The sequence below is a fragment of the Lonchura striata genome, chromosome 1 (assembly GCF_046129695.1).
Source record: "Lonchura striata isolate bLonStr1 chromosome 1, bLonStr1.mat, whole genome shotgun sequence".
In the NCBI taxonomy this organism is placed as follows: Eukaryota; Metazoa; Chordata; class Aves; order Passeriformes; family Estrildidae; genus Lonchura; species Lonchura striata.
Window position 1 is genome coordinate 128,851,176 of NC_134603.1, and position 24,073 is coordinate 128,875,248.

The 24,073-nt window shown below is 38.2% G+C and overlaps 1 protein-coding gene and 1 long non-coding RNA gene across 9 annotated transcripts in view; one reads left to right on the forward strand and one right to left on the reverse strand.

The window, feature by feature from the left end:
* The window catches only part of LOC144247308 (uncharacterized), a 297,702-nt gene that overhangs the window by 85,577 nt on the left and 188,052 nt on the right, over positions 1–24,073 (reverse strand). The gene's annotated exons all lie outside the window — the stretch shown is intronic.
* Positions 1–24,073, forward strand: part of ETV1 (ETS variant transcription factor 1) — a 67,282-nt gene that overhangs the window by 24,142 nt on the left and 19,067 nt on the right. For all 8 annotated transcript variants that reach the window (XM_077787705.1, XM_077787719.1, XM_077787700.1 and 5 more), the window contains 3 exons: positions 9,949–10,078; positions 12,188–12,376; positions 16,146–16,393. In XM_077787705.1, coding sequence (XP_077643831.1) covers positions 9,949–10,078; positions 12,188–12,376; positions 16,146–16,393 — 567 coding nt within the window. The remainder of the gene's footprint in view (positions 1–9,948; positions 10,079–12,187; positions 12,377–16,145; positions 16,394–24,073) is intronic.

Sequence of the window (24,073 nt, forward strand, 5' to 3'; positions counted from 1 at the left end):
AGCACACAGACCCTGATATAGTGGCCAGCTCTTCTCTTTGCATTTAACTTTATTGATAATTCCCAGGTAGGAATACAATTTAAGTTTTCTCCCAGGCTTGATTTTACATTAAGAACTTCCTCTTTAGCAGAAGCTCTAAAGGTGGATTGCCTCTTTTTGCACTGTGCCTGGGAGCCTTTGGAGCCAGTTATATTATCAGTAAGTGTAGGAACAAATGCCCCGATCTCCTCCCAGGATTTTAACAAAGCAAATGCAGGTGAAGAGCATCCCTGTTTCTCTGTGCAGACATGGAGGTTGCAGATCGACTATAGAGGGATTAAAAATTCTTTGGAATTTTTTTTCCCTCCCTATAATCATCTTCAGCTATCCACGTGTTTTAGTTCAGTTGTTGCAGAACCCAGCTGTTTTAATTTTATTAGGTTACTGCTTCCTCCTCCAGAGAGCCCTAAGCCTCTGTTTATCTTGGGGGCAGGGAGAGCTCCTCGTCCAGCCTCACCTGCTCTCCTCAGACATCAAAGTGAGCCAGTTCACTCCTCCTAGCTTAATCCTTCCCTTCTCGCTCACACCGATGTTCTGCAAATTTCCTTGTATTCTTCTCAGTTGTCCAGGGCCCGTGGTTATTTGTCAGCAGGTTCACTTTTACCCTGGAGGTGCTTGCTAGGAGGCAGAGACCCTCTGACAGCACTTTCCACTCGACTGCCTGCAGCTGTGAGTCTCCTACAGCTGGACAGGTAAATTGTCTGGAAAGGAGAGCACTGCAGGAAGGGGACATAAATCGGAATAAAACAGTGCCTGTGACAGCATTTCTGTGGGATTGCTTCTTTTGGAGGCTAAGAAACTGTGTTGGTAACTGCAGCTCCTGCTGCCTGGAAATACCTTCTAGACAGTTCTTAACGAAAAAGTGGAAATCTTTTGGGGATAGAGGCAAAGAGGGATCAACAAACCAAAATTGTGCCAAAATGTTCCATGTTTGGGGGTAGAAGAGTAAAGACAGTTTTCTAATACCGTGTGGCAGTTCAGCCGGGTAGCAGCTGCCCAAATACACTGTTAGTTTATGACAAAGGACCTATAGTGCCTTACATGGTTATTTACTAGAAGCCTCTAGAATAGTTTACCTTGGAATTGCTCTGCCCTAGCGTTTTAGTGAGTAGGATATCTTTTATTGATACTTAGTGGAAGTTACTCCCCCCTAACCCCGCAGTCAGGTGGCTTACCTTTTTGGGTAGGCTTTTTACTTTATGTTATACTGGATATACTCAGTGAATATACTCTGAAATTTTCTATTGACTTGGTCCTTTTAAATGAGAAGCCAAGTGGCTACAAATATCTGAATTATCTCAGTGGTGCCTTCAGGACTTCTGCTGTCAGAAGGCTGCAGGTGTACCCTCAGTAACTAATAAGCGTTTCAGAAATTGCAACTGCAGAGACAAGCAAATCTGGGGTATCTTGCACTAAAAGTGAGGATTTATACCGGTGAACCAAGTATCAAGCTGAATGGGTACAACCTCTAATATTGTGCTTCCTCTCCCACACTAACTGGGAACCCCTCCACCTCTCAGGGGAGGCTACATCTGTCTTGGCAAAGGGATCTTGGGTTAGCTGCCCAGAAATAGCAATACTGGCGCAATTTCTTCATGTCTTAGCACATTATCTTTAGAAAATTCAAGTTAAAGAATGACACTTACTTTCTTTTGTAAAGAAGCTTTTAGAAGTATTTCTTTGCTGAACCATCATGTTTAACTGTTTGCAGGACCATCATGTTTAACTGTCAAATAAGCTGTCCTGCAGGGAAATGGCATGTGCCTGCATTTTAGTGATGTTTTTGTTAGTCGCCTCTTCCCTGTGTGTAAATGCCCTCTTATAAACCTGATGCAGACTTGGTGTTCTATAGGTGTAGTGAACTTTTTTCTGTTTTCTATTCCAACACTTCTCAAAGACTTCATGTTAATGCCCGATCATTATCATCCAGGATAGGGAAAATTACGGTGAATATAAAGAATTAACATAATCTGGAGATGAACAGGTAATTCAATTAATTTAAAATTGAGTTTCATCAATGCATTTTTTTTTGTGTCCTAGTCATTAGTCTGTAATGCTTTTTGCTTAAAAAATTAGGAATTAAAAAATCCTCACTCCAAAGCAAGAGCAAGTTATTTTAGCAAACAATGCTGTCTAAGATGGATGCATTACTTTAGATCTTAATGTCTAGAATTTTCTAATATAAAGTGTAGGAGAATTAGCTGTTATTTTCCATTTTGCAGCTCTTTGGTAGTAAACAAAAATAAATCCCAGCTTTTGCTGCAGTTTGTTTTCACCTGCTTGCTACTTTTTCCTAAGTCAAATTCAAAATCACTATTTTTTTTTCTATTCTCATACTGTGTTATCTGTGAACAGTCTGCGTAGGCTTTGAGGAAAAAAATCCCACAATTTTGGGCTGTCTTTTATTCTTTACCTTCCCCCCATCCTTTCCCACCCCCTAAGGATTGTAAAGGCTATACTATTGCGTAGCGTTCATGCGATTCAAGTAGGCCATTAATTGACATGCACAATATTGTCAGCTTTAGTTTGGAAGAGCAATTTGCTTCATTTTGCAGTGTGAGTTCTAACTGTTATTAAAGTGCATTTGTAGTTGCATATTTTCCAGTAAAGGTGACAGATTACTTCAAAGCTGGTATTTTCTTTTTGTTAAACAAGATTCTCAAATAGATCCATCTTGCCCACGTATTCTATTCTTGCCAGTTGGCTTTGAAAGCTGGTGCTTGGGCTCATCGTTCAGAACAAGCTTCCAAAAAATTAGGTCCCATGCTGTTTCTATCTTTTGAGCTAGTAGGGGCTGGAAGGATCTGATCTGAAGCCAAGGCGAAGGCTGAATTGATGGAATCATATATAACGGCTTTGCCGAGTGCTGCCCAGTCATGAAGTCCCACTTTCTGGGAAAGAGCACTGAGGCAAGGGGTGGCAGAGCATTCTCTGTGTTAAGGGTTAAGGGCTGTCTGGAGATTTTCTTTTCTGGACTCAGAGTCAGGCTGCCGCATAAGAAAGAGCTAGCTTTTTATTGAACACTTTTTCACACATTTACAAGTTGTTATTTTCTTCTGCATACTGCTTACCCATTTTCTCCCCAGTTATACATATCCATTTGAAGAGGAAAAAGCTTTCTGCTCGTTATTACAGTATTACACATAATTTGGCCATATGTAATGTATCATTGCAGAGGCATGCTTGCATATTCAGTATGCTTACTTTCATTTGACTTCGTGTGCACACACAAATACCCAAATACACATGCAGACTGTTTCAGGTGAACAGTCACTATTTAGTATGTCTAGGTGGAGCCCAGCTGTCTTTAGGTCTAAATTCTGGATCTTGAAGGAGTTTTAGTTTTCTAGATGCAACTGTAAAATGGAGAATAATATCAAGATCATGTATTTCTTCAGAAAAGATACTTGACAGGAATGCATAGATTCCTCCCATCCCCACCCTCCCTTCCCTTTCCAGCAGCTTTCATTTGTAAGGTAGTGAAAATTCAGGACTCTTGTCTATGTTCAGCTTTTCTATAAACTGCCGGGATAGTCTCTGAAACCACAGTGATGATGCATATCTGTGTGTCAGATATCCAATTTATCACCAGCTTCTTCCAATATCTGGCAGAGAGCAGGACCTAAATGAAATCCAGTTGACTGGAGCTCAGCTAAGATCTGATAGAGGTGACTTTGATAGATAAATGGTTGAAGAACCTGGTGGAGTCTCTGTAGATGTAATCTATTCAGCCACTTTTAAATCAGTCCACAGCCTTCAAGACTTGCTCATTTCTGCAGCTGTTGCAGTGGTCAGAAACAAAATAGTTTTTTGCAAGAGTTCACGTAGGGTGAAAACAACTGCAGATCTTGCCTCAGTTGTCCATGCTTGCAGGCACTTCTGTCTTCAGCTGTAGCAGTCTTAGGTATTTATAGGCTTTTTATTCAAAATTATTGGGAACAGTTTAGATGGAAATACTTGATTGCCAGCCTTTACTGTCCCAGCTCTCTTCATCTGTCATCTCTCCTACATTATATTTTTAATTCAGGTTCTGTTAGAGTATAGAAGGTGGTGTACCGCATCCAGGTGCAGCACAATAACCTCTGGAGTATGAATGAATGGTCAGCTGTGTTGAGTGCCTGCTTCGAATGACTCCTGAGCATCTCAGTTACCAGTAAAACTTCTCATCAAAACATATAGTACAATGAAATAGAAAAAGCACACTGCTTTGGCATCCTGATGTCTTTAATCTGATGCTTATTAAATGATTGTTGAAATTCAGAGTGCAGCTGTCTACAAAGGTCTAAAGCTCCAATAAAAATGATCTAGAAATAAATAATCAATAAATGCCTTCCAGAATGCAGAAGACTATTGTTTCATGACTTAAATGCACATTTTTGAAACCTCTTTGGAAAATATATGTAAAGCCTGGCATTCCCATCTAGAAAGCTATAGAGAAAGTCTTCAGTTTCATAGGTCATTGCTTAAGATATGCAAATACCTATATGGAATGTATGATTCAAATGTTAAGGTGACGGTTGCAAAAACAAGGCATTTCAGCACTCATGAACCCACAATGTTCTGCTTGGGTTTTTTAAAAATGTTTTCTGATAAGAGCAGCTAGGTCACTACTGTAACCTAAGACATAACTAGCATTTTACACTCTTTGATGAACTGTTCGATAAACTGTTTAAAAGCAGATTTTTTTTTTTCACTAATGCCTACCTGTTGTACTTATAGCATAAATAATTTGTTTGAATCATCAGGTGAGTGCTGTTAAGTTACAGTGAGCGAGGAAAATGGCAAAAACATGAATTAGGGTCCCTGTCCTTAAGTGTATTTCAGTTTGCATTTTGATAGCAGTTTAGAAATGTTATCGCCTGTTTTGTCACAGACATAATTCACATCTTTCTTCAGGCACTGTAAACAAGAGAAATGGTTTAATGGCTCCATAAAAGGCACTCTGTGCTGATAGCTGAGATTAGACCCTTTAGTAATGGATTTTTGTGTGTTGGGGGAAGGGGAGGGCTTGGCAGAAGTAAATGTACTGGAAAAGAATCTTGGAGAGACTCTGATGTATCTGAAGTGCCTACTGCATTGCTGTATGTATCGAGAGATAGATTTAAAGTGTGACAGTGTTGCCTTTATCAGTACATGGAACTTTTCTTCTTGCAACTGAAATTTTACCAAGTATTATCTTGGTTCACCTCAGTCAGTCTAGTACCTAGAGTTGCAGTGGTATCAGCTTAAGTATTTTTACATTTTCAGTATTTTCATCTTGCTATTGAGTCAAGTCCCCTATATTCAAGTGTGTTCAAGAAATCTCTCAACTTACGTTGCATATTAACAATTTTGCCTTAATTGATGATAAAAATTAGTGGATTTATTTACAGAATTTTGTTTAGAGAATGATTTGAGAGCATAAATTTTAAAAACAGCTCAGAAACAACATGTTTATGCCATGACTTACTGTTACTTTCTTTTCTCTTCAGATGCTCGAAGTCCTCAAAAGTAATACATGTGAATATAGTATTACTTAGGAGACATCAGAGTTCACTATCAGGAGCAAGTATGGTACAAAATCAACTGCTGTCAATTGTTTTTATACCATACAGTAAATGTTCTTGACCCACAAGTGTGGACAGGACATCTTCGTCTCTTTAGTCGGTGGAGTAAACATTGCTTGCCATCAGCCAACATCACTGAATTACCAGTTATATTTCTTGGGTTTAAAAGTATGTTTAAAACCATTCTTCCTCAGAAAAAAGATTTTATCATGTTTTCTGGGAAAGAATCTGAAGTTTGAAAGTTAAAACATTTCTTCTTGTTCAAGGGAGAAATGACTTGCCATTTCATATAACATATTCCTAATTTCTTCTTCATCTTGAATAATCATCTCTTGATTTGAAAAATATTTTAAGCCATTGCTTAATGCAGTGCATTTCAGGGCTTTCTCAAAAGAAGTCGATTCAGTTCTGTCTGTATAGAGGTGGTACACTTCCTGTTTCTCAGGCTAGAAAGCGTACATATCAGACTCCTCTGAGAAAAACCAATTCCTCCTTTGACTTCAGAGTTCTTAATAAAGTTGTTCTTCATTTGAGTGGTGTGGTTCTTCATTCTTTGGGTATTAATATGAACAAAATGTTCAGGGATTAGGCTGTTGACAGATTGCAAAGTAGAACAGCGCTTCTGAAGGATGGATGGCAGGTTCCACCCCATGTTTTGCATGTTATATGTAAGTTTATTTTGTGGTGAAATTATTATTGCTTTGTATAAAATCTAGGTCTGTACAACAGCACATTATGTATAATATGCAAGCCCTTTTACTCTGCAGATATAAATATATATATTTATGCACAGAGAATATGCATACAGTAATGTATTATACCTTAATCATTTTGCTACAAATGGTGTCAGTCCTGCTTGCCTTATGTCTGTGTGTTGGCTTCGGAGATGATCCAGACAGGGTCTGTGGGGCAAGGGTCTGTTTCTGATACTGATAAGCCTGACTTGGTGTGGTAGTTGAGAAGAGGTGTTGAAGCCATCTAGCTAAATATATGTTGTAAGATTGTTTGCATTTCAAGTTCAGAGGTAGTTATCTGTAAGTAATCACTTGGGATGAAATCTTGGCCCTTGGTCACTGTTTAATAAGATCATTATTAAGGCAGAGAGCCCCTTACTTTAATAGGGTTGAGACTCTTGTTCTGGGTCAAGTAAAATGAATTTACCATCAGGAAGAAAGAAGTGGTAAGGAGCTGGTTGTTTAAAATATCATTTTGTTAATATGAATGTGTTGGTAGCTGGTATGCTGCACTAAAATTAGATTGTATAAATAAGCAACCCTGCTCTCCTCAAAAGAAAGAGGATTGAGAACATAATATAAAATCCAGTTTGGCAAGAGTGTATGTTTAAATTCCTTTTTAGTAGGTGCACTATAGAATGAATGTCAGTAAAATCAGAAGTGACGGGCGGAGGGTTTCAGTGATGATATGAAAACTTTTAATGTTTGAAATTTTATTGTTAAAATAAGTCTGTCATCTTCAGCCACACTTAAGACATGTCCTGAAAGGGCAAGTAGCCTTCAAGAAAGCCCCCCAAAAAAGCAGAAAGTTTTTTTTCAGTTTATCTTTTTTCCTTTCTGATTCTAAAGTGTGCACTTAGGGAGTTACAGATAAAGCTTAGCATGGTGACTCTGTCAGGGGACTGCCCGAGGAAGGCTTTAAATTTTACAGCTACATTATCTTTCTGGCTGTAGTTAAGATAAAGATCTAATATAAAATCACTTTGGTCTGTAATGCTTTCTCTAAATGAAGTGAAGGTGTTAACCTACTTGATTTGATACACTTTACCCTAGCTTATAAAGCTGGGAGGAAGGTGAGGTAAACTTTAATTAAAACTACAGCACAAATGCCTTCTAGCACTGTGCCCTGTACCTTGCTAGGACTGTACAGTAAGCAAAATAAAATGTACCTCGCAGTTGAGGCAGCAGGCTGGAGCCGTGTTCAGTGAAAGTAATTTAATTAGTGTTGATCATGACTCCAGATGATGGTGATTTGATAAGGAATAATTTAGTACTTAACAGCCTTTTACATGCACCAACTCCATGTGGGAAGGTAAAGCAAATTGCACAAAATGAATGTGCTGCTTTCACTTGTGCCTGTGCCAGTGAGCTGGAAAACTGCCTGTTAGCAGACGTTCAGGCTCTCAGCGCTGTGATGAAATACCCAGCCAGTTCTTCGCACAGGGCTGTAGTGTGGGAGTCTCTGTACTCCCGTTATTTAAAAATAAATAAGGGAAGTAATTTTTCATAACAGATTAACTCCAAGGAAGTAGCAAAGTAAAAATAAAAAAAAAAATAGAGCAGCATGTGGCCTTTGTGCAAGTATGTGATACTGGCTTTAAAAAAGTCTTGTCGCAGTTGTGTTTTAATTTTTTTTTTTATTCAAGTTAAAGACATTGCCTGCCTTAGCATCAGAGCCAGCGTCCCAGAGTTGTGGGACCCATAATATACATTAAATGTGTGACATGCTTTATTTGACCAAGACGTGCAAAGGAGAGTCAGCAGTAAAAGTTCACTAGAAACATCCTGAAACAAACTACTGGACATCAGCCTGCTTTGCAGTTGCTTTGGAAAGCTGACTGAGCTTCATTTTGCCATATTATTAAATCTGAGAATCACTTTTCAAGAAGTCCATGTGGGCTTCTTTTTACTGCAAGTTCAGACACTTTTATTCAGGAAGAATTATTTTCTTCTTCTGATATTCGCATTTTCCATCTCTGTTTCTTAAGTTGTTGTGCTGTGCATATGCATTTCTATATGTTTTATTGTCTGCTTCTCCTTTGTAATCTTTCCACATAACTGCTAATTACCCACAAAACATAATAGCTGAATAGGAGTCTTCTGCTAGCTCTTGTGAGTTTTGTGAAAATACGTGTCAAAATAGAATAGTGTTATGTTCGAGATGACTCAACCGGAAGGCAATAGTAGAAGCTGTCATGTAATAGGGTGCGAGAGGATCTATTTGTGAAAGAGTTGTGTGAACATTGCCTAACCATGAGAAAACCCATGGCAAAAGTCTGGAATCCAGATCTAATTCACAGATGCCAGAATTTAGTGGTTCTGATGCTCACTTCTTAGACAGCATTTCATTTATCTCCCCACTGAACCCTGGCGTGTGTATGCAGTTTCATTGGTATCAGAAAATATGTAGTCTGTAACAAATCTTATTTCCCAAGTTCAGGTGCAAGAGAAGGGGTAAGATGCTACTTGATGGTATATAATGATAGCCTGACTTTCTGCTGAGATTCTTTAACAGAAACTGCTGCATGTACGTGGATTTTTATGGAGATACCAGTGTCTATGTCAGGCCAGAATGTGATGTTCATACTTTGGTGTTCTGGTGACAACATCAAAATGATAAAATTATTTCTGAATTCTAGGCATCTTGCATCTTGGAGTTCAAAAACACATTTTATTTAAAACTTGACAGGTGTGTTTTCAAGCCGTTGCATATCTGTCTTTTAGTCCTTTGTCCTCCTAGACACTTACTTAGGTTTGTCAGCATCAGGTGAACTTTGAATTTTCGTCGGCTTTAATTTTGGTTTAGATCAGATACGAAATAAGGAAAGTTGTCTGGCTTAAACGAATTTGCTGGTTAACCTTGCCTTTACCTTTGGCCTTTCTCTTTAGTACAGACCAACTTGTGCTTCTAATTAATGCTGCATTTCTGTCACACCCCCTCTGGGGGTTTTTTTAGCTTTTAAAAAGCATGACTTTTTTTTTGGTTTGTGTCCATATCACATCTGCTACTGAATTTGGTCAGGCCAGGATTTTATCTTGTTTATTTTTAAGAAAAATTACTTAAGCCATTTTTTCTGAATTTTTTTAAGATGTTATTTATAATTAAAAGTGCATATAATTATCCAATTTCAAGGGTTTTGCTGCAAATTTTCAAGCATTCTGTGGGACAAAAACATTACTGGTCATATACTGGAGGTTGAGATAACTCAAATTTATTTTGGAGTCCTTTGTGTGACAGTCTTTGAAGAGGACTACTATTGCATTTCTAGCTAAAAGCAACCTGATGTTACTTAGAAACATTTGGTGCCTGGGAAGTATTTTGCCTCTGACAACATTTACAGTAGTTAAGCCAAATATAAGTGGGCTGTTATTTTCCTGCTAATGAGATGGGATGCTGGCCATCATTCTATTAAACAATAGAAGTGATAATAGCCAATGTGAAGGATCTCTAGTGTCTATTTTTCAGTTGACACGCAAAGAAATACTTGAAATATTTATTTCCTATATTGTTTTTATTATTACAATTGTTTAATTAATCATGTGTTTAATTAGCAGTGTTGAGCTTACTTGGGAAGGCTAATTGTTGATATTGTACTTGGGTTTTAATTGCATTCTCCTTCTCTTTCCAGTGGCTTTTCATGGTCTCCCTGTGAAAATCAAGAAGGAACCCCATAGCCCATGTTCAGAACTTGGCTCCGCTTGCAGTCAAGAGCAACCATTCAAGTTCAGTTATGGGGAAAAGTGCCTGTACAATGTCAGGTAAAGTAATTAGGAGCATGTTTGCAGTGAGAACTGCTGGCTTCAGTGAGGACTGACGAAAGAGTAATAAAACTATAACAGAGATCTTAGAAAAGTTACCTCTTCAGCAGATAACAGACTGATGAGATAATGCATTTAGTTGATGAACACTGATGGATTTGTTTACAGTTGTGTCAAACACTTACATAATAATTTTAAAGCAGTGTTTTTCATCAAAATGCACATCCTTCATTCCTCCTGCATGGGAGCTAGCCAGAGTTTAAAAACCCAGGCTACAAGCGTGAAATAGAAGAAAGGAGTATCTTGTTTTCTGTGAGCTCTGTTGAAAGTACTTTCAAAATGCATTATGCACATTACAAAGGAGAGATCTGTGTAACAGGCAAAGGATTGGCAGGTCTGAGCAACACATTAGGTATTTGACAAATTGTGCAGATGTTGTATGTGTATATTCCTGGGTGATTACCTTTTAAAACAGTGTTTCATTAGTTGCATTCAAAAGCAAGTTGTCTTCTTTTATAGGCATAGATAATAAAAGCTTATTTATTTGTGGGTGGTGGAGGGGCTTGATACCTCTTCATTCCTTATTGACTTTCTTTTGGTTGCATTTATGTGCCACTCCTTCCTTTAGTGTCAGCAGTGAAGGACTTCTTATTGACATTTCAGTCTATTTTAGAATCTTTTATCTAGCTTTGATTCTCATTAATGTAGTATAAAAACTGTTAGCACTTAAAGCATTATAACGTTTAACTTTTTGGATATGAATGGAGGTAAAAAAAAAAGAAAAGATTGGCACTTTTGTTGGTTCTAAGGAGTGGTTTTGGTTTCAAAAATCAAATTAATCCATTGATGGATTTGATGTGTGCTAAGGGACCTGACTTAGAAAAGTATGCAAGCTTGTGCTTACTATATTCCTAATGTCTGCATTTCTCTTGGTTAGAAACAGAGATGATCAAAGTGTTCTCAAGTCCTTTCCTGATGTGAGACACTCTTGAAAATAACATCTATGTATTTGTAGGACCAGCAGTTTATTTTTGAAAGAGAAGAGTAAAAAAACCTGTCTGGAAAGGCTGCTGACATGCTAGTATGGGTAGATGTGGGAGGTGGTCCTGGGGAAAACTATCTGGGAATGCCCTGAGAAACCACCAATGTATAAGAGTCCACCTTCCTGATGATAATGAAGGTGTCCATCACCTGTTGTGCCTTCTCCAATTCATGTCTATCATTGTTCATGCCATCCCTTAGTTCTGGAAAGTTCCCTGTTTTCTGTTTTCCCCATTGGTTCCCCTCAGCTAACCACTCCTTCCCCTTATTCTCATTGGGTCTGTTCATGTCACCCAATCCCTGCTCCTCCCCTGTGCCTTTTTCCTACTGGTCTCCATGTACCCTGACTCCTCCTATCCTTCCCCTGTTATATACTTTGACCCTGTCCTTGGAAGGAGCTCCTAGAGCTGGCTCTCCTTGAGTGAGTTTTTTTCCCAACTTTCCTGCTTCTGCCTTCCCTCAAATAAACCCACGTGAACTGCAGCTGCCTAGTTGTCCTCCTGTCCTTTTGGTGGATCGCCTAATTACACTATCTGGGGCTCCTGTTGACCAGTCTGAGTGGTCAACAGGAGTTGTCCTCGTGGGACAAAGGTCCAGGGTGTCTTCAGTTAGCTAAGCCAGCATACCATTGTTTTTCTGGGTCAGATCCCTTCCCTCTGACTGTGTTGTTTTACTGTCTCACTTTGTGGCTTGTGCAAAAGAAAAAAGTCTTGACAGGCACTGTCAGCTCTTTGTGCTCTAGTCCAGGTGCTTCAACTTTTATGTATTTTGTACACCTCCTGTTATAATGTGACTGTAAGACTGAGTCCTTTAAAAATACATTTCTGTGCCTCAGATAAGGAAATGCGGTGCTGAATCACTTGCCTCTAAAATGACTTGTGCATTGCTGTTCTTATCATAAAGTTGAGAAGAATTCTGCACCAAACTGATTCATAAGTGAACTATAATCAAAAGCTTCTGAATGGGGCACTTGTGGTTTTTTTTCTGGACGTAGATGCTATGGTTTTGTGTTTTCTTCTTTCTTTGGAAAAAATAACTTACCTTGCTTTTCTCCTGCCTTACTAATAGTGCCTATGATCAGAAACCACAAGTGGGAATGAGGCCCTCCAACCCACCAACGCCATCCAGCACTCCCGTGTCACCGCTGCACCATGCTTCCCCAAACTCCGCTCAGACTCCTAAACCTGACCGAGTTTTCCCTACCCACCTCCCTCCATCCCAGTCCATTCAAGACAGCAGCTTCCCTATGGATCACAGGTAAAACACGTGAAGGACCCATGCAGAAGGTGTTTCAGTTGTGGCTCTTATATAGGGTAGTACTGGCTTCCTGCCCACAACTCTTCCCTTTTAGGTTGGGGATTGAGGTGGAAACCACCAAGGTTCATAGTGTCAGAGATCTGTGCGTTTATGAAAGGCTGTCACCCAACTTGATGCACTAGTGTATGAGTTCATATTGGCAGTGACAGAATTTAAATTACATGTTGGTTCTGTCTTTTGAGGATGATTACAGTATGCTGGATAATCTCATGTAGGCTCTCTTTCCCACAAAAGATTGGACCCAATGGTCTTTCAAGGTCCCTTCCAACCTGGGCTCTTCTATAGTTCTGTGATTCACTTGAGGCTAGAATGCCCTTCAAGGTGATGAAGTCACTAGCAAGCATGTTCCTAACTATAAATATCTGGCCTCTTGCTAAGCAGTTCACCTATCTAAGGGATAAGTGGCCATGTTACAGTGTTCCTGCTTCAGAATATTCTTTCTTTAGAAGGCTGGATCATTTTTCCAAGCCCTTTTCTAATGTAGTGTTTCAAAAAAGTATGCCAACATAAACTGTACTTAAATAACATTATTCTGAGTAAAAGCCACAAGAGTTAGAGACTAGAATTAAAGCTTAAACTGTCCTTAAGTTACCCTGTTTTGTTTTGATGTTAGGAATCCCCAGACAACTGTCTTTTTTAGCTCAGTTTTGCAACAGATACGCTCAGTGGATTCCCCTGTTTTTTCAGTCCAAACACTTGTTTGTGGAATTCTATTTACCCTAGCCTTTATTGCATGAACCTGGCTTTGTATGCTGAGTTTTGATTGCTCTTGAACATTTAAAATTCCAGTGGTGTGTAAAGAGATACATGTTCAGAAACTTGTTTTACCTCTTAACCACTACCAAATTAAGAAAGACCTGAAAAGAAAAACATTTGTTGGGAGTGTGATTTGCATGCTTCTGCTCTAATAAGGGCTGTTATCTCCAGGGATTTGTGCAGATCACGTTTGAGGGAGGTTGCTAATTTACTATTGCTGTTTTGTACTCTGCTGAGATAGCTTTAAATACCACCAAGGTTCTCTGCAAGCCCTTCTGGCCATCAAGAAACACTGAATTGGCCCCTTCACCTGTCGTAGTCCCCATCTCCTCCCCAGCCGTGGACTGTGGTCTAACCACAAAGGCCCCCAGTGAAGCCAAGAAGTGGTTTCAATTACAGGATAGTGGATAAATATGTTCCTGTACATAGACCAGTCAAGCTGCCAAAAGACTGAAGTCGGCAGAAGCTAAATGGCTGATGTGCAGAGAACAGTAGTAAGATTTTCAGATGAAAGAAATCTTGTTATAAAGCAGCTTGTAAAGAGAGCACTGAACCTGTATGCCAGCCTTAACTTGACTACTTACTGTTATTTGCATACATCCTAGTATAGTTTCTGTACCTGCAACCCATGCTCTGTGCAAGCTTTGTAGGCTCTTTAGATGATTCTGCTCCCTCCCTATCCTGTCTTTGATATCCATGCTCTTTAGGGCGTTTTGCACTAGTGCTTCCCTTCTATTATAGAATATCATGAGTTCTAGTTAAGTCCAAAATAGCTGACTCAAGGAACAAAGAAAAAACAAAATCATGTCATTTTCCTCCATTTTTAAAGAAAGGTGGAATTGTAGTGGAAGACATTTTTCCCCATTTTCTTACTTATTTTGAATCTTCTGTATGAAGCACATGTGTACTTCATATTTTTGTGAAATCGAAATTTTTGTGATTTACAAGGTGAGATGCTACTGCAATGAGTGTATTCAGAAAATGTCATTTAAACAAATGACCAAATGAGTTCATATATGCATCTATAACTCAAGGCACAGGTTTTTTGGAACATGCATTGGTGGCATAGGATAGCATTAGTATCTAGTACATACAGTCCATGCATCTTCATACAGGCCATGAATATATGAACGATAAGTGGTCCTAACAAGTACCAACAGGAAACAAATCCACTTGTATAAACAAATGGCTTGATTCCATACAAAGCTTCCAGTACAACAAGTATTATTAACTTCCTTTGAGGCTTTGTGAGTGAGCCTGTTTCTTATTTTATCTTCAAGTTGCAATTTTCTGATTCACTCCTTGACAGTTCTTAATGATAATTTCTGCTTCTTTTTTTGGCTAATGAAAAAAAGGAAAAAAAGGAAATGAATGCAGCGCCAGTCAGCCTAACTGTTTCATAATACATTTGAGTTTCTAAGTTTATTTTCTGCAGGTGTAGGTGGAATTGCAAACCCCAGTGTTACAGCGCAGTACTCTTTGTACTGCAAAAATTACAGTATTTACAGCAGCATTGGAAAAATTCATTTTGTCTCCACTACTGCATTGTAATAATTTCTATCTCTGTAGTTTCCACAGTATTTATAATTAAGCTATGATAGTAAATATTTGTCAGAACAAGTTACAGCAGTATTATGACAGATGGTAGTAGAGTTTAAATTGTTGTAGAAACATGTACTACCTGTTAGTTGATAGTCAAGAATTTTATTCCTTGTGCAATCAAACTCCTGTGTTGTGCTTCACTTGCACAGTTTTCTCTAAAAGAAAGTCTTTTGCATGTGTGAACCAAAGCTGGTTCAGACCCGAAGTACAGGAATCTCAGAATGATTAGGTCTCCATTTTTTTTGTGTGTGTGACAATAAGAAGCTTCCAAAGAAAAGCACAAGTGATTTTTTTTTTTTAAGTGTCTTGTTTATAATAAGTGATAGCAGGACTAGTAAGCAGCTTGTTGCAAGAACATTGCATTTGCTAGTGTGGACACAATATTACTGCTGTGGTAATCTTCAGGAGATAACAGGAAGACATCATACAGTTCATCAAGGTGTAGTGGGAAAAAAGCATCCTGGTATTCTTCTATATGATTCTGAACCTGCAGTTGTCCAAGTAATTACATTCAGGCCTTTTAGTTTAGGTAGATAGGTTTTATGGAAGAAAAAACAGATTCTTGAGAGTAACATTGCATGTAAATCCAGATAATTTGAAACAAAATTCTCTTATTTTTTGCCTGCTGCAGATCATTTGACTATAGAAAATGGAGTGTGGCTTGTACAGATTACAACTTTCATGTAGAAATGACTAAGGGGAAAAGTTTAGGCAGGAGAGTAATGAATTGTCATAGCAAAAATTTGTACCCTCTCTTTTTACTGGGGTGCTGACATTCCCTTCCTGTTACAGCTGGAATGCAGTGCCATCCTTGTGAGTTGATCTCTCATGACACTACCCCTGAGAGGACAGAACAGTGGACTTTTACCATGGAATGTTTCCAAATGTTAAAGCAGACAATACTCTATTAAAAACATGTTTATTGTGGTCGGAATGGTTTCTGTGTAACAGTAAGATGGGTAAGAGTATATTAGAGTGCGAGCTAGCATTTGTGAAAGAACAGAGAACTCTTAACTACACCTCCTTCATGTCACTGTGGTAGAATGTCAGTCTTTCTACTATTTTGAAGTTGGTGCATTTCTTGTTTGCCTCTTCTGTTGAGGGAAAATACTGAAAGCAAAGAAGATGTGGTGGAGTCAGGTCTTAGAGCTGGTATTAGTAGGTGGGATTTTTGTTTCTTTGCTTGCCGCTGTTCAATGACAGTGATCCTGATGGGAGCACTTGACATGATTATAAGCAAAATGTTCGTTATTGAGAAAGTGATACAGCCAGTAATAATGACTTCTGAAGATCGTTGGGAAATGGAATGTAGCTGGAGTCCTTTACATGACCTCTCTAATTTGTGTTCTAGATTTCGCCGCCAGCTCTCTGAACCTTGCAATTCTTTCCCACCTTTGCCGGCAATGCCAAGGGAAGGGCGTCCAATATATCAGCGCCAGATGTCTGAACCAAACATCCCTTTCCTGCCTCAAGGTTTTAAGCAGGAGTACCACGATCCAGTTTATGAACACAATGCTATGGTTGGCAGTGCAGCCAGTCAAAATTTCCCCCCTCCTCTGATGATTAAACAGGAACCTAGGGATTTTGCATATGATTCAGGTAAGTGACATTCTCCTTTAGTTCTGCATAACAAAACAATATGTGGCTCCAAGCCAGTGCTATTGATGTTTTGTTCGTATGAATTGAAAGTTGCTCTTTTGACACATCTCACAAATTATGTCTGAGACAGCTTACAAAGTATTAAGATTGCTACATAATACAGTGTGACTTGTGCCACCATTTCTTGCTCTTTAAAGGGCTTCATTTTCTACAAATCTCTGTCCAGAAACATTAAGAAGTCGAGGAAGAAAGTAATGGGTGCAAATTTGCTTTGTTAAGAGGGAATTTGTTGGGTACTATCTAATCTTTGACCTCTGAATTTGTGTGCTCCATTTTATGAGTTCTTCCATTTGTGTGCCAGAAATAGAGAACTCTTTCTCCTTTTGCTTGCATTACTTTAAATCAGGAGTAACTCCACTGGAGTGGGGTTTATACAGCTATAAAACCGATGAGGGAGAAGAATCGGGCAAATTGGTGTCAGCTCCTCAGTTTGTGCATACTGCTGTGTTTTGTGGAGGTACATAATCTGAGATGCCAGATTGCTGATGTAGAGAATACACTGTTGCTATTAATAATGTTTATTATTATTGTGCTTATGGGGCAACTGGAATGGAACCTTACTGCTCTACAGACAGTACAAAACTGAGGAGGTGGTGGCAGAATCTGTTCTCAATAGCTTCTGATCAAAATAGAAAAGATAAGCAATAGGAAAGATAGAAAAATAAATTAAGGGCATAACACTATAAATGTTTGACAAAATTTCAGCATAATGTTTATATTATACTTGGGAAAAGAATGAGAAAATTAAGAAGTCAAAAATGAAGTTTAGTAATGAGTACCAAATAACAAGGTGAAGGAAGCTACAAAGAAGGAAGCTGGAAAAGTGGTATGAAAAGAAGCTGAGATTAAAACATGAGGAATGCTCTAGGTGGGGTTAAACAATTGGTTGGTATGGAGCCAAGATAATGCAATCAAAATGTTTTTCAGTTTTATCGTAAATGATTTCTGCAGCTCCTCTTCAGTGTCTGCCTTGGTCCTGCTTTGTGCATGCCACATTTTCAAGGGAGGGATTTCAGCATGTTCCAGCTGTGTTTCTGGAGCAGGGTACATTGCTTTCATACACATCCATGCTGACTTGGGCAGGGGGAAAGGATGGCTCTGTCTGACTTCAGTCTTACTCCCCCTTCTTCCTGATGCTGCTGTACTCCCAGGGCTTTCCTTCTGGTTCAGTCTCTGGCTAGGTGCTTTTACAGTTTATTTTCTAAAGGCTATATGACAGCTGAGTTGAACTGTCCTTTGAAATTTTAGCTCATGAAAGGCTATCTTGCAATTTGATATAGTGTAGAACAGTTTTTAAAATTTTCTTTCTGTAGCTAACTTAATGCTGTCTATTTGGTGGGGTATTTTGTGGTTTTACTAATGTAAAGTGCTTGTTGAAGAGTTGATCTCAGTGTTAGAATGGAGGAATTTGGAAAGTAGTGCTGCTTTTTCATTTCTTATTCTTAACAAGAAAAAAAACAATCCCTAGGAAAATTTGAGTTAGCCCTTAACAGGGAGGGAACCAGGGGTGAAATGCTTCTCCAAGCTGAAATATAAGACAAGATGAAAGTGAAATGGAATGACAAGGATCAGATCCAGAACTCAACCCATTCATTGATGAAGGTTCTGACATCTGTGACTTCATGGATTTATGTATCTCTGGTCCTAGAGCATATGGGACAGACTGTGTAGTTCTTGTGGCAGTGGGTAATTAATGGGGGACTGCAGCTTCAGGCACTGCCAGTCCCTTGCAAGCTTCACAAGCACTGTTATTCATTTTGCTAAATTAAAGGTCAAAAAAAGGCCCTTTTGTAAATATGCTTCTTATTTGGCTCAGAAGTGGGATATCCTTATTATACTGTTACTTTAAATCTGGATTGGCTGCTAACATTCATTTTTCTTTGAAATATTCTGTATGAAAGAAAACAGGAAATTTTATTCTGAAATGAAGATGTACAAACTTGTATCCAGTCCTGTCATGTCTATTTATTTTGTGCCAGGAAGAACAGCATTCCACTTTATAATAATTATCTTCAAGTAAAACTGTTGCTTCTTTTGTAGATGAATGATTAGTTTTTAAAAATGTAATAGCTGTGTAACCAGTGATCATGAAAAATTAATCTGTTGGTATCAGGAAGTACTTTTATTGGCCTCAGAATCACTGCATTTAAGTTGACACATCTGTACACTCCATAAATTGCAGTCAACAACTGTGGTCTGTTGATATTTTGTCTTGTTACCATCTGTTCTCTAGAAACCATCATTTTCCATCTTTGCTAAGAGTACATTAAATAACCCCTTAGGAAACATAATGTATTTGTCACTGAATCATTGATTTCATTTTTCACCTATGGATGTTCAGGGAAGGAGGAATGCCAGAGTAAAAAGTCTTTTTTTTTTTTTATTGTATTTTATTGCAGCTCAGTTAAGAATATAGAAATATATTTAAAAAGTTCATTGTAATGGACTGAGATGTTCCTTTTGGGATGTTTTTGAAAGGGGCTCGTAAAAGTTCATCGCTTTTGTGCACTGTTCTTTTATACTTTGTGGGAAGCTGATGAATGAAAAGCATTATTATAGAATGATTACAACTCTATTAAAACATGACATTAATTATGACATGGGAAATGGCAGATCAATTAGTTGTAATTGTAATTGCAGGTATGCAATTTCTACTGCAGAATAGAGATAATGGAGATGTTTGAGATAATGGAAAAAGAAAAATGTCAACAGAGTAGAGGCTCTTCTTTATCCATCTGCACTTCTATAAGTCACAGTGCATCATATAGGTTCAATCAGACATTTTCTGCTGTGGATTTTTTTTCCCCACGTCTGACAGTCAGATGTATTTAGTACTTAATGGTACATCTAGCAATTTTAGTCACAAAAGTACTGCCAGGGGCATACAGAGCTTTGAGATTTTGCATAATTAATGAATACCCTCCAAAACACTTCCTAAGACCTTTGTTTACAGGGCCTAATAGTGGGTATTCCTGTGCAGCTAGCACTTCAGAATTCAGTAATGTATTCAGGTACTTAAACAGAAAGGCCAGACTTAATCTAGCTTGCCTCTTCTGAGCTTTATTTTTGAGCAGGATCTTCACGGGCTTAGCCCTTCCTACATGGTGTAGTGTATTTGTAAATATAGTAAGGTATGACTCTAGCTGTGTATCAATTAATATGAAAAATCAAGTTTTAAAGCAATATCTTTAATTATTAATTATATTAGCTTTTGCCCAATTATCCAATATTTGGTTTTGTCCAATTGAAAATAGTTGTTTTGCAAAATTGAAATAGTTATTTTGGTTGAGAATTTTTTATAACCATGTCTTTGGAAACTGAAATTTGTCACACAGTGGTAATGGAGATTAATAGAGCTGTTGTTTGCATATACTGCTTACTGATTGCCAGGAATTTTTCTGTTGAAATTTAGATAGATTCAGTACTTCCTGAATGTGTTACAGGCATTAGCAGGGCTGTTCTCACCGTTTCATTTCAGGGTAGCCTTACAATTAATGTGATTGAATGGACCTTAGAAAATTTGGATTCTCTCCCTGTTGCTTCTAAGACTCTAGTCACATCACTTAAAGAATGAACTCTCCTGACAGAATTATTAGCTCCCATGTCTTTCTTTCTGAGTTGCTCATCCCTTTAATTCCTGAAGCCTCACAAGCAAAGATCTTGTGTTGGCAAATGAGAATGGGCAGGGAATTGCCCCTCTGTTGGGAGAAATGAGCAGAGACTGAGAGCCCAATCAGATACATAAACCTGCTTGTTTTGGATACTCAGAACTGGGTGATTTTTAAATGAACATTATGTACTACATATATTCAAATCCGAGCTCCTAGGGACTTTCTTTGTGTTTCTAGATGAAGAATTATGGGAACATAACATAAGGGTCTCACTATAAGCAGTATAAAAATACATAATACCAAAAATCTGGCAGAAGCAATGTGGCTACTTCTAAAAACCTTGCTAGAGCTGGAATGGGCTTTACTGAGACCTAAAGTTGGCCGTTCAGCTGTATTGTCTTTTCTTTTCTTTTCTTGAAAACTTCTTTCTCAGTGAACATAGACAAATTTCAGCCCCTGAAACAAATGAAGCAGGGGCTCCACCTGCTAAGCTGTTTGCAGCATGGCTCTCCTTCCCACAAAGAGTTTTGACCTGTGCTCTCAAGACAAGAGTGACAGAGCAAAAGACTGTATAATATTTGCAGCAAAGGATTTGTATAAAGTTTGTGCAGGGAGTTGTTAATTATGACATTTATGACTCCTAAGTTTGCTCTTACAGGTGTAGAATTGGTAGCAATCTGACATCCATGTTATAAATTTATTTACCTAATGATGGGAAACAGCATCAAATGCAAGAGTCCTCTCAAATAACTGATTGTGTGTTTTTTGAAAAGCAAGTCAGTGGGTATTAATGTGGAAAAAGACCCCTAGTAGCACATTCTTCCCTAGGCATTAACCAGTGTATTCTTAAATTTGGGAGTTTGCAGAATAGCGTAAGAGAAATTGAAATTTCAAAGGGGAAAAAATTACGTTTTCAGGTTGATTCCTCCTCCTCGCCACCCGTTTATTTTTTAAACAGTTTGTTATTCTACTGTACTTCTGAAGGCAAAATTTAGATATTTGGAGATGCTGGTGTGAAGAGAAAAAGTCAGTTGGAGGCAGTACTGGTTTGCTTTTTCCAGGATGTTCTCCAATGCTGTATTAAATGCATTGATCAGTGCAGCATTTAAAGTGGCACAAGTCAAGGTGCTTCCACTACTGTTTGTGGTTATATTGGCTAATTCTTGTACTGTGCTCTAAAAATAGAAAGTTCTGTGTGATTGCTAAGTATGCTTACTTCTGTTTTTCCCCTGGGAGATTGTTTCACAGACAAATAGACTTCACAGTTAAGAACTATTTCTTGATTATAAGCCTAAATTTTCTTTGTTCGGTTGCATTCCTTTGCTCATAGCTACATCTCATTGAAAACAATTTACTGGTATTAATGTACCACCTCTAAATCATTGTGGATGGATTATGTGTGTGGATCTGTCAGTGTGAGATTTTGTATCTTGCTTCAGAAGTTTTCAGCTGCTTACTCTTTTCCTCAAATTCTCTCCAAGTTTCCTTTTTTCTTTTTTTTTTCTTTTTTTTAATCAGGCTACAAATACTTGCAGTATTTTTGAACACATTTTTATAAAATGCTTTGTGAAACAGAACTGACTCCATCCTTTTCCTGTACATGGTGCTTCAGTACACACATCTCCAAACTGCATCTCCTTATGTCCTTAAAGAAATTCTTATACACAGAAGTACAATTGTTCTCAATGAAAATCCAGATGGCATAAAGAGAGAAGGGGAGAAGGGATAGGATTTTGCTCTTGAGTTAGGAACTTTAAGAACTCTCCCCACCTCAATTTTGGTTTTGCAGTTTTCCTGTGATTTAAAATATTTCATCCTTGTGTTTGGGAACTTGTCTCTGCTGTGTTGCTTCAGTGGAATGATACAAATTTTGTTCAATAGTTAAGCTGCACTGGACCTTGTATTTGCTTTTAAAACACAAATCTGCTGTCGGACTGTATGGCGGCAGAAAATACAACAACTGACAGGGAAACTTGGGAAACCTGGAATTCAGAAGATTACTGTGAAAGGCAGAAATTTAACTTTTCACTTGCTGTCAATCTAGCTGATTTCCTCTGTTCACTATTTCTGCCTGAAATAAATCTGTAGTTAGAAATTATTTCACTTTGCAATGTTATCTGTGTGAACAAAGGAAAGCCTGAATACCAAGTTAATGTGAGTATATAGGCAGGAGATCATATATGTGTTTTTGTTTTCAAGGCAGACAATACGATCTGAAAAATTGTCCTGCAGTCCCTGTTTTTCAAAGAAATGGATAAATATCCTCTAAATCTACAGTTACAGTAAGTGGCACTGGCTAATGATTTGATTTGAGGATTGAGAGCACAGTCTGGATTTACTCTTTGTGCATTAAGGCAGGTCAAATGGACACAGGCTGCATTTTAAATCAGTAATGGAAGGCTGAAGCCTGCCTTAAACCAATCACATCAGCCTTGCCCAAGACCAATTGATCCCGAGAGACTGAGCCCTGTGAGCATAGCTTTTATATGAATGGACTCTGCAGCCTGAAGTTTCATTCATAAAATGGATGCTGAAGGGAAAAAAAAAAAAAAAAAGCCAACCCACACACGCCAAACCCTGGAATGTCCATTTATGCGGAGCTGAAGGGTGTAGTGTTCCCTCAGCTGCTGCTTTTGCCAGTTGCCTTAAAGTAATGATTAATGCTGCTTGGCCCTGCCTGCCTGCAACCTGACACCATTTATGGCCTTGGTGTGTTTCTAATGTATAGTGAATGAGAAGGCTACATTCTCAAATCAGAAACATAAACAGGAACTGGTTGGTCTGAATTCCATTCAAATATGTCACTTCAGCCGTGCAGTGTTTGTCCAACTTCGATTTTACAGGCAGGGAATAGGGGGGGGGAAGAAAAAGCAACACAGACATTTTTGCAGTAAGATTACCAACAAAAGGAGTGAGGGAGAGAGAAAATACTGCTGTCTTTTGTTGAATTCAAAGGAGAGCAAAGTTTAAGATACATTTTACAGTTACTGAGGTTAATAAAAGCAAATACATGATTTTAAAGTATGCTCAAAAGATCAGCTCCATGTGGAATTTCAATTCAGAGCTGAATGTATGAGCCTTTGTTTTCCTGTTCTGCTGTACAAAAAGTTACACATCGCCTAGTCAGGCTGTTGACATCTGGTCTCACAAAATGCATTAGATGTTGTCATAGATCTAAAAACCAAAGTTGTGGAAAGGAAGATGTTTGCTTAAGGTTTTTTCTGTATGTGTGTAATATTTCCACTTAGACATGAGCTGGTGGGGCCAAACCTAATGTGAAATGAGGTGTAAGAAATTAAACTTTAAAAATTTTAATTAGCTATTTTTAGAAGGAAGTGTATGTATATCTATGAGTGCACCTTCTTTTAAGTTTGTTTTTTTTCCCCTAGATTTTTGGCACAATGGCTGGTGACAGGGAAAATGAATAAAACCTTCCATTCTGAATGTATCTAAATTGCATAATGATTTCTGGAAATATTTCTTAATTTTTAATTTATTTTTAGAGAATTTTTATCTGTTTTCACCTGTGTGCTTTCAGTGCACTTACATTTTTTCATGCTGCATCTGCTACTGAAAAAAATACTGACTTTTGTATTGCCAGGACTTCACCAGTTTGTAGAACTCTGTTCATTACATAGCTTGTGAGAGGATAAAGCTTTTAAAGGTGGTTGAACTAAAACTTGATCCACCAGCATTTGAGTAGTGGATCAATTGTTCAAGCAATTCCTGTATAAGGTGTTTGTAATTAGTTCCAGTATTTTCACCTGAATATCTGCTTTTTGGAAAGATACAAGTTTGAATCTAAATGTGTTCTGCGGGTTTAAAAATCCAAGAGAATAATGTTTTACTTCTCCCTGGAAAACACAAATCATGCATTTTTCTTAATGGCTCCTGGTGCTACCTGAGCAATTTGTTGCGACCTTGTTTGAAGAACTGCTGTTCTTCCCTAAAAAGGTCCTGTTTTCTGGTGATTTCACTACTATCTTCACCCTTGAGCTGGTCAGAACTT